Consider the following 10,891-nt stretch of genomic DNA (forward strand, 5'->3'; position numbering starts at 1 on the left):
CGCGATGGTCATGTTCCCGCACTGAGAACATGACTCATCCATGAGCGCTGCCTCAGCGTGCTGCAAGCCCAGGCACGAGATACAGCGATCATGATCATCAGATGAAGCCAGGAAGTGACCACATCCAGAAACGCACGAGCGGGAAGCCATCTTTAAAAAGACGCCCGTCGCTCGTGAAGCTCTTTTAGAAATTGCTCTTTTTTGAAGGAAATTTACTCTTTTAGAGAGCGCTGAAGCGCCCAGGGGAGGTCGCGGCGAGACCGCAGAATGAAAGCTGCAGCCCGCCGAGGTTTCAGCAGCCTGGATGGCAACCCCCGCTGACACGCCGTAACACCAACGCCAGCTGTTTTCCAAACACTCGCGGAGATTCGTCCTGTAGAAGGCTCGGCTCCGAAGCGAAAAGCTGATGTGCATTTGCACGCGCTCTCCTTTTATACCCGCGCTGCGGGGCGGGGTGCGCGTGGCGAAACACGCACGCCAACTGTCATTGGCTTGTTTAGTTAACACTCGAAGGTGATTGGGCTCTCGGGCGAGATCCCAATTCGTCAGTCACGACTGACGTAACGTCGAACGTGACTGACTGAAAGGGAACTAAAGTTGGCATGATTAACTAAAGATGCTGCTGTTTACCAGTAGGTGGGTTTATGGTTAAAGGCACACAAGCACATCAGGGTTAAAGCAAGTTCTGAGGCTAGATTGTTAGATTAGAGACTAGATTACTAATTCATTGAACCTGAGGATTAGTACTTAAGCACACAATTTTGGGTCATCTTTTACATGTGAGTGCACTATGTGCTTCTTGCTTCATGGTACACAAACACACAAAAAGATGGAGGAATACAGTTTAAACCACTCCGATGTTAAAAGACCATGTATGAACATTTTTTAATAGATGGTCAATCCAAGAAATTTCAAATTAACATTTTGCAGATCCAAATAAACAAATGAATTCTGCATTGTCACTATGGACAAACTGTTCTATTGGTTTGAAACAGATGCCTAAAAGGGAGAGTTCACCCAAAATGAATATTCTGTCATCATTTTGGGTGAAATATTAATTAGGAGCACTGGAAACACAAGGAAAGACAAGTGCATTAAGAGGAAGCATTGCAAGAGTGTGAATTGTGTGTTAGAGGAACATTAACACTATATGGAGGGCATCAGGGAGGACAATATTTCTCACCTTGGCAGCCTAGTGAGGTGACCCAACACCAAAAATAGAAGAGGGTGACACCACAAATGGAAGGACGGGAGGGTGGAAATGATGGTGATGGAAAAAGAGAAGGAGGGGAGGATGACCATAGAGAAAAGAATAATGAAAACAGATATTTTTGTAAGGAAGATCACTAAACACAGGTTGACGAAGACTGATGAGAAGAGAAAGAGCCAGTGAAACATTTTACCGCAACTCAAATCTACAGTAGCAAACAATACTCACATGAAAATTTTAATCAAACCATAACTACCCAGGTTATTAAGATTTAAAAATTTAAATGTGAAAGGTCTTACTGAAAAAATTGCTTACTGTAGAGCTCAAGGCAGAGTTTACCCTAGCATATGTAGTATCTGAGCAGTCCTTGTTGAACAAATAATCATATTATTAGATAAAACACCAAAATTTATGTGATTTGGTTACCTGGAGGTCCATCAAATCCCTTAGCTCCAGGTGGCCCTCTGGGACCAGGAACACCCCCGGGAGGGATTTCTCCTGGTGGACCTATGGGACCTACAAGACCAGGAATTCCATCCACACCTCGTTCTCCCTTTATGCCAGGAAAGCCATTGCGTCCATCATTACCTAAGGAGGAATGCATTAGCTTGATATCTAGCATGACTTACAATGTCTAACAGGATTGGTGCTAATGATTGAAAGTATCTATGTGAAAACATCTAATCTAACTTACCAGGCCTCCCTAGTAAACCAGGCACACCAGGTTGGCCCTTGTTTCCTGGCTCTCCTGGTCTCCCTGGAGAACCTGGACCTCCAGGAGTGGCCCCAAGCACCACACCAGGTTCTCCCTTAGCTCCTGGCAAACCTGGAAAACCATCTCTTCCTGGAGGCCCTGGTAAGCCAGCATTTGTTATTCCTGGTAAACCTGGATATCCTCTGGGTCCAGGAAACCCTAAACATAAGATAGCCAATTTAAAAAGGTGCAGTCCCATTCATGAAATTGGTCCATTGTCTCTTCTCAATAGTGTAGAGATGTAAGAAGCTCTGTTCACACAGAAGTCAATTTCAAACTTAAAGCAGCAAAGGATTTTGTTGCTCAGTGAGGTGATACCATGTTACAACTTGAAAATGAGTGAAATTTGTAAGGGGACATTTTTCACCCTCCTGCGAAAATCCCAATCACACAGATTCCTATTGGAATGACTGCAAAATTTCAACAGTGAATGTGACCACACCTCAATACAATTTGATGCAGAATAATGCAATTGCTATTATACTTTTAAATATATGGCTAGCCCAAACAAGCTGACCAATTAAATGTAAAATTTGTGGTTAGATGGGGCACCCATTCACATTTGGGGCTGTAATCTTACCCTGAGGTCCTGGCTGACCTCCAGAGCCTGGTTCTCCTCTCTCACCCTTTGGCCCATCAAACCCTGGGCGCCCACTTGCTCCTGGGGAATCAGGCTGACCCTTTGGCCCTAATATATTTATATACACACAAACATGCAAAAGAACACATTTTAGCATTTTAAATGTTAAATTACTCTTTATAGTTAAATTACTACAATAATCAACTTCAATATACTTTTAGAAATCAAATTACCTGGCACCCCAGGATTTCCAAAGTAACCTGGATCTCCAAGTTCACCAGGAATCCTACAGGAAAGGGGTGTTCCTGTTGACATCCATATCATTGTCAGTAACACATAAAAACGGTCAATGATGGCCAATTCCACACACATTTCCTACAACTAACCATGACAAACCAAGTATTAAAACATGGGTGTTTGTGTAAACTGTTAGTTAACGATGTATCTGAACACCTAAGATCAGTGAATGTTGGCTGATAAGAAAATGGACAGCAGGGAATATACAGTTAGGTCCATATATATTTGGACACTGACACAATTTTCATAATTTCGGCTCTGTATGCCACCAGAACAGAATTAAAAATAAACAATCAAGATGAAATTGAAATGCAGACTTTAAGCTTTAATTCAAGGGGTTGAAAAAATATAACATAAAATGCTTAGGAATTACAACAATTTTTATACACAGTCCCCCCATTTTCAGGGGCTCAAATGTAAATAGACAAATAAATATAATCATAAATAAAATGTTAATTTTAACATTTTGTTGAGAATCGTTTGCAGGCAATGACTGCCTTAAGTCTGGAGCTCATGGACATCACCAGAGACTGGGTTTCCTCCTTTGTGATGCTTTGCCAGGCCTTTACTGCAGCTGACGTCAGTTGTTGTATGTTTGTGGGTCTTTCTGCCTTTAGCTATGTCTTCAGCAAGTGAAATGTTTGCTTGAAAAAAAGCAAGTTTTGGGTCATCGTCCATTTGTACTAAGAAGCGCCGCCTGTAATGGTTTTCTATAATTCTTTACCGCTAAATTATTAATTCTATACCTCTATGTTGTTATGTCTCTACTAAAGATGTGTTACAAGAAAGTGTTTGCAGAGATGTGCCAGTCATATGACAAGGGTAACTTATAAGACATGTACTTTTTTAACCCATGTCTAATGTACAGCCATACAATGATCATATAACTCAAAAGATGTATTGAAAGAAGAGTCACAAGGGTAACATATAGATAGTCATATGAGAAGGGGGTCTTTTCAGAATATAATGAAGAACTTGTTTACCACAGTTAAAAAACAACATCGTGATGTACAGAAAATAATTGAGGATGACCACTGTAAGAAAAAATAGACTCACAGAATGGTATATAACCAGAGCAGTGAGACCCAAGATTTCAGATGTATGCAGCTGAACATCTCGACTTTATTCTCTGCTAATAAAGTCTAATTTTGACACCTAGAACCCCAGCTTTGAGAGACTTCTTTTAAAGATAGAAAAAATAGCTTGGGCCACAACACGCCCAATCAACTTTGCTCCATTTGACTGAATCTGGGCAGACAGTATATCCCTATACACTTCAGAATTCATCCAGCTGCTTCTGTCTTCTGTCTCATCATTACTAAACACCAGTAACCCAGTGACACTGGTGTTTCACAGATGATGTTGTATGCTTTGGATCATGAGCTGTTCCAAGCCTTCTCCAAACTTTTTTTTCTTCCCGTCATTCTGGTATAGGTTGATCTTAATTTGAGCTTTCCAAAGAATGCTTTTGCCGAAGTGGTCTGGGTTTTTTAGATGTTTTTTGGCAAAGTCTAATCTGGCCTTGTTTGCACCTTGTGGTGAACCCTCTGTATTTGCTCTTGTGAAGTCTTCTCTTGATTGTAGACTTTGACAGCCTTCCTCCTGGAGAGTGTTCTTCTCTTGGCTGGATGTTGTGAAAGGGTTTTTCTTTACCATGGAGTGGATTCTCCGATCGTTGTCCTCTGTGGATGTCCAGGCCTTTTTATGTTGCGGAGCTCACCAGTCCACACAAAAAAGTTTTTCTCAGAATGTACCGAACTGTTGATTTGGTCACTCTGAATGTTCCTGCTATCTCTCTGATAGATTTGTTTTGATTTTGAAGCCTAACAATTGTCTGTTTCACTTGTATGGAGAGTTCCTTTGACCGCATGATGTGGGTTCACAGCAACAGCTTCCAAATGCAAATGGCACACTTAGAATCAACTCCAGACCTTTTACCTGCTTAATTGATGTAGAAATAATTTAGGAATAGCCCACGCCTGTCCATGAAACAGCTTTTGAGTCACCTGTCCAATTACTTATGGTCCCTTGAAAAAGGGGGGAGGTACATTAAAGAGCTGTAATTCTTTAACCTTTCCTCCAATTGTGATGAGAATACCATCAAATTAAAGCTCAGAGTGTGCACGTTAAGCCCATACTCATTATATAACTGCAACTTGAATATATTTTGGTCAACAGCTAAAATAATCAAACTTGTGCCCGTGTCCAAATATATATGGCCCTAACTGTATTGTAACTGTGCAATTACACTGCAGTCCAGAATTATAATTTCACGAACTGTCCTGAAAATGATTCCAAAACACATAGAACCACATTTTAATGTGGAGAGCAGGGATAACTCATATGCTGTCAATTACCACAGAAAATTTCCAATGTACTTCCAATGTACTGAAGCAGCTTTACAGAAAACACATACTTTATGAAGACAACAGAAATGTGTATAGTAATGCCCATACAATGAAAATGCCTTTCAGAGGGTTTAAAAAAGAAACGTGCAGCTTGTATTTTTATTGAAGAACATATGAATTAAAGTGGTTATATTAATTATTATATTAATACTTCTGTTGTTGGATTTGTCCATCCATGGTGTATGTTGCAAAAGTGTTTATTGGCTTTACATGGTAATAACATGACGTATTGGAAATAATGTTAGTAAATGACAGAGCTTTATGCATAATTTTATCCATCTAGGCTCATAATAACACATAACTGTGTATTTTAGTGTTGCAATACATTGCTGCATAGACTTCCATTGTAAGTGAATGTAGTAGAGGCAATTTTTGCTTGTGAAGGATAAGTCAAAATATCTTCTGTGATAATCGATGGCATGTCATGAGTGTTTGTGACCAAGTGTTGGGACTAATGTTGTGTTGCTACAAAGGGCAAAAGCAAAGCAAATTTGAGTAAAAAAAGAAAATAACCCCATCCTTCCCCAGTAAAGTCAGTATAGAAGGGCTAATAACATGCACAAAGATTGTTAAATGACTGGCAAAAGAGGGCTGTAATATGGCAACTACCACTTTTCCAGAATGGCAAGAGTCATTGTCACCTAGTCAGACAACATGCAAGGGCAAGAGAGATTGCAAGAGAAGCTGTCAATCAATCGGTTTAGGGATCAGTTCATTCGGGCAGCATCAATAAGAAATCAAATGCATAAGCATGAAAATGATTGTACCTTTAGTAGAGAATTAAAAAGCTCATTCAAATATACCAGCACATTCGGTTAAAGCAGTGCAAATAAAGAAATCAAAAGGAGAACATGTGCATGGCTGCTTCAATGCCATTCCATTACTAAGAGAGAGAGAGATGGAGAGCATGCAGAGAAGTGAAAGGATTTGGTGATTCAGACATGAATGTTAAGACTTGCTATGATTTAATTGCACCTGCTCAATTTCTCTCTGAATGGAATGGCTTGCACAGAGGTCAAAAGTTCAGTTAGCACATGCAAAATGTAAAGATTCATTTGCACACCCATTCACTCTGACACACGTCCAAAGCATGACAAGCTGAATGCTTGTCAAGATGTGGTATAGCAACCTCTAAACTGAAGCTCTTTCAACCAAGCTCATCTTATACTGTTTAATCTTATACCGTAAACTCACAAAACAAACTTAATATGCTAAGTGGGCCTCTTGAGGAGATTGAGAAGGCTTGTATTGACAAAATTCCACCTTGATTTGTGTACATACAATTAATTCACTGTATATGAATATATATGTTCTTTTAAAAAGTAGGCTAATCACATACATTACATGCCAGTATGGTAAGCCGTTATAACTTAAAATATTCCCAGCGTTACTCATCATATTTGCATTTTTACTAGTAACAATTCATTTAGAGAGCTCTATAATTAAATTCCTACTAGTAACAATGTCAATTAGAGAACTCTCGAATTCAGTTTACTAGTAAAAATGCAATTACAGAGCTCTCTAATTCAATTCCTACTAATAAGAAATCCATTTACAGAGCTCTACAATTGCATTCTAACAAATAAAAATCTTGAAACCAACACGGAAGTGACTAAAACTGCAATTCATCAACTGGCCGCTAGAGGCTGGCTCCAAAAGGCAGTCAGTCCCATAGACCTCCCATGTTAAAATGGCCAACTTTACAGCAGAAAAAAATGTTTACAGCCTGGTACAAAAAGTGGTTTTGGTCTATATAGGTAATTTTGCCCTTCATGACAACTGTGAGGGGGTGAATATTTTTAAAACTCATCCGTTTAAATTATATTAAGCCTTAAAGTTCTGCATAATTAAGGGCGTGACCACTTGAGTGACAGGTGGATTGCCGCTCTGCTCCAGTGAAACTTGCTAGAGTGTGAAACTTAGAAAAATGGCTTTAAAGATTTTTATTTGTCCAGAAAAATTAAATATAGGCAGGACACTGGAAATATGGCAATTAGATGTTTTAATGAAAATTATTTCAAACTTGATTTTTACTGCTATTTTGAAGTTATTGTACTCTGCCTTTACACTGTCTGCAAAAAGTGAGATGTCACTCCAAGGCAAAAGGCAATAACTTCCACATTATATACAATATTTGGGTGCTGATCACCATTTACAGAATCATTATAGTAACATCTGTATAAAATCTAGTGATCATTGGCTAGGCTATAACATATAGTAGTGATTCAATTTTTTTTTCTGACCGTAACAACCAGACAAAAAGTTAAATGTGAGTGCATACTGTTTTGCAACCAATTTATTTGCAATGTTCGCTAACATTAAAGGGGTCATATGATGTTGCTAAAAAGAACATTATTTGGTGTATTTGGTGTAATGAAATGTTTATGCGGTTTAAGGTACAAAAAACACATTATTTTCCACATACTGTACATTATTGTTGCACCTCTATGCCCCACCTTTCTGAAACGTGTTGATTTTTACAAAGCTCATCGTTCTGAAATGCGAGGTGTGCTCTGATTGGCCAGCTATCCAGTGCACTGTGATTGGCCGAATACCTCAAGCGTGTGACGGAAATGTTATGCCCCTTACCATACTGTGATGCCGTGTCCCGGCGCGACGAGACAAAACCAATAAAACCCATAACAAACGAGGCATTTGTTGCATCCAGTGGGGACATAATTACTGATTATAATGAGTTATACTGTTTTTTTTTACGCGTTGCGTTGCGTATCGCGCTGCGTAAACATAAAGCCATGTCTGCATTTGTGATCGGAGAAACGTCAAACAACAAGCGCTACTCTACACTGCTAAGGAAACAGTCCTCCGTATAATGTGTTGCGCACACACGAATATTTGGGTTGAACTGTTCTGGAGCAGTGTTGTAAATACAACTTAACCACTGACTTCTAGTTGTGTCCTCTTTAGGAAGGCCAAACAAAGTAGTTTCGCTTTCACAACGAAACACAGCGTCTCCACAACTACAACTTAACCACTGATTTCTAGTCGTGTCCTCTTTTGGAAGACCAAACAATGTATTTTCACTTTCACAACGAAACACAGTGTCTCCATGACATGGCGGCGGCGGCAACAACAATACTACAGCGAGAATTACAGTTACGCCTTCTTTCTTTGTGTGAACATTTGGGCGGCGTTATGCAAATCTTCCCACACAGTGGGGGCGTGTTTAAACGAGGCGTTTTAGGAGGCGTCTTAACTTTTATAAAGAATATCTCTTTGGGTTTGAGAATTTAGTCTTTGCAACTTTAGGGATCTTATCCATGCACGAACAGCTTGTAACACTCCAAAGAGAAAGGAAAACTTGAAATTGCATCATATGACCCCTTTAAATGATGCAAGACATTAGCCCAGGGCTGCCCAAACTCGGTCCTGGAGGGCCGGTGTCCTGCAGAGTTTAGCTCCAACTTGCCTCAACACACCTGCCTTCAAGTTTCTAGTATGCCTAGTAAGAGCTTGATTAGCTGGTTCAGGTGTGTTTAATTGGGGTTGGAGCTAAACTCTTCAGGACACTGGCCCTCCAGGACAGAGTTTGGGCACCCCTGCATTAGCCTATTGTTTTTACATCGAACTGAATGAAAATAGCTTAACTATAAGAACAACTTGTGGATTGATGTGAACGCCAGCAGGAATAATGCTGAGAATGATTGTGAATTAAACATCTCAGATGACATTCATTGCAATGAATTTGGTAGGAATAGAAAGGTAGGAAAAGGATTTAATTGCGAACAGTTACTGATTTTGTGTCACGGCATTTGAGTCCACACACGTGCATAAGTGGGCAGCCCCAGACTGACAGCTGGCATTGAGTGAATAATCTGCATTATAAAAAGAAAAAAGATTATTTACGATTAATTATTGTTGCCAAGTTATCTAGTCATTGCTTATTTACAGTGTTTTGTTATATGGAGCAGTTTGTTAGATCGCAATCTATCTAATTTGTTTGTCTAATGAAATGCAGACAGTTGTATGAAAGTACACAAGTCACACCGTAATTTAAACACGGCAGAGTAATATTGACGAACAGCTAAACAAATGCAGAGCACCGTAACTTAATTTGAGCATTTTAAAACAAAGTCAAAGAGCGGCAACTGATGTTATTCTGTGTTCTGCCTTGGTTTCTCTGGGGGTTTTCTCCAAGATTCTTATACACATGATAAAGGACGTCATGAATGTCCCAAAATTATCAATAACTAATTTTCGACCAAAAACGTAGTTATGGTGTTTTGTCTTTGCACGGCAGCACTGCTGTCACTATAGACAGGCGTGGTTTCAGCAACCAGGCACCTCAGCTTCACCCATGGCCTGCCTTTTTGCCCATTTTCGTTTATCCGGGAGTGACACGCTGCCAAGATGGCGGTGGTCGGCTCCGCTCACTTTAGGCTTCAAAAATGCTCTTCAGAAACCTACGAGTGACGTCACGGACACTACGTCCATGTTTTTTTACGGTCTATGGTAAAAACGTGTATTCTTTAGATGCAAAACAGATTCGCGATTACACCCATCTCCCTTTCCAAATCCCACCTGTGGTGATACACTTCAAAATAAAAGCCCCATGAATTAATAGCATTTTCATTGTGTCAGAATGACCATAAAAGTGAGATGACAGCTTGGATACGTTTTGTTTTTGAAAAATAATATTTAATCACTAGATTAAGATTTAGATCTCTATAGTCTTGAAATACTTAAAAGCAAAGAAGACACAAAAAATGTTCCCTCTCAAAAAAGCTAATGTCAGTCAAAATGTCTGGTAATGATTAAGTTTACTAGACAAAATTTCATCTCATTTTGGTGTTTATTATGCACTGTAACATGCATGCAGAATTTTGAGCTACATATAGGTTAATTGATAGGCTAGTCGACACTCTTGACAAAATGTGTTTAAAATTTCTCTCTTTTTTTATTTTTTGGTCGGACATTGGGAAATTAAAAAAATTGCAATATTATTTTAGATTTTTTCGATAAGCTGAATTAGGCGCTATTTTGCTGAGTGCGCATTTGTCCTGGAACCATGGCTGGTTTTGTCCTGTCTAAAACCGCCAGTAGTTGGCAGCCCAACCCTGTCTTAAATGAGTGATTCATTTAAAGGGGTCATATGATGCTTTTTTTAAAGATCATTATTTTGTGTATTTGGTGTAACAGGATATGTTGACATGCTTTAATGTTCAAAAAACACATTATTTTTCAAATACTGTACATTATTGTAGTTCCTATATGCCCCGCCTCTCTCAAACGCTTTGTTTTCCACAAAGTCCCTCCTTCCGACAAGCGCAGTCTGCTCTGATTGGCCAGCTGACCCAGTGCATTGTGATTGGCCGAACACCGCAAGCACTCGTCGGAAATGTAACGCCCCTTACCATAATGGCGAGCTTCATCTTTCAAAATAAATGTAAAGACAGTAAATAATGTCATTAGTTTTACCATCAGTTCAAGCCCGAAAGGGGAACAGACACAGTAATGATGCAGTACACAAGCCACGGTTAAGACAGCTGACTCCACTTTGATGTGACGCTGTCTCTCTCTCTCTCTCTCTCACACACACACACACACGCACGCACACGCGCACACAAACAAACGCACACAAACAAACACACACACACACACACACACACACACACACACACACA

At 39.6% G+C, this 10,891-nt stretch overlaps 1 protein-coding gene across 2 annotated transcripts in view; it reads right to left on the reverse strand.

Moving 5' to 3' along the window:
* The window catches only part of LOC107684949 (collagen alpha-6(IV) chain-like), a 125,749-nt gene that overhangs the window by 16,804 nt on the left and 98,054 nt on the right, over positions 1–10,891 (reverse strand). For both annotated transcript variants that reach the window (XM_016481341.1, XM_016481342.1), the window contains exons 24-28: positions 2,778–2,849; positions 2,545–2,652; positions 1,905–2,123; positions 1,637–1,798; positions 1,184–1,192 (exon numbers count right to left, since the gene is read on the reverse strand). In XM_016481341.1, coding sequence (XP_016336827.1) covers positions 1,184–1,192; positions 1,637–1,798; positions 1,905–2,123; positions 2,545–2,652; positions 2,778–2,849 — 570 coding nt within the window. The remainder of the gene's footprint in view (positions 1–1,183; positions 1,193–1,636; positions 1,799–1,904; positions 2,124–2,544; positions 2,653–2,777; positions 2,850–10,891) is intronic.

The sequence above is a fragment of the Sinocyclocheilus anshuiensis genome, unplaced genomic scaffold (assembly GCF_001515605.1).
Source record: "Sinocyclocheilus anshuiensis isolate Anshui unplaced genomic scaffold, SAMN03320099.WGS_v1.1 scaffold49, whole genome shotgun sequence".
Lineage (NCBI taxonomy): Eukaryota > Metazoa > Chordata > Actinopteri > Cypriniformes > Cyprinidae > Sinocyclocheilus > Sinocyclocheilus anshuiensis.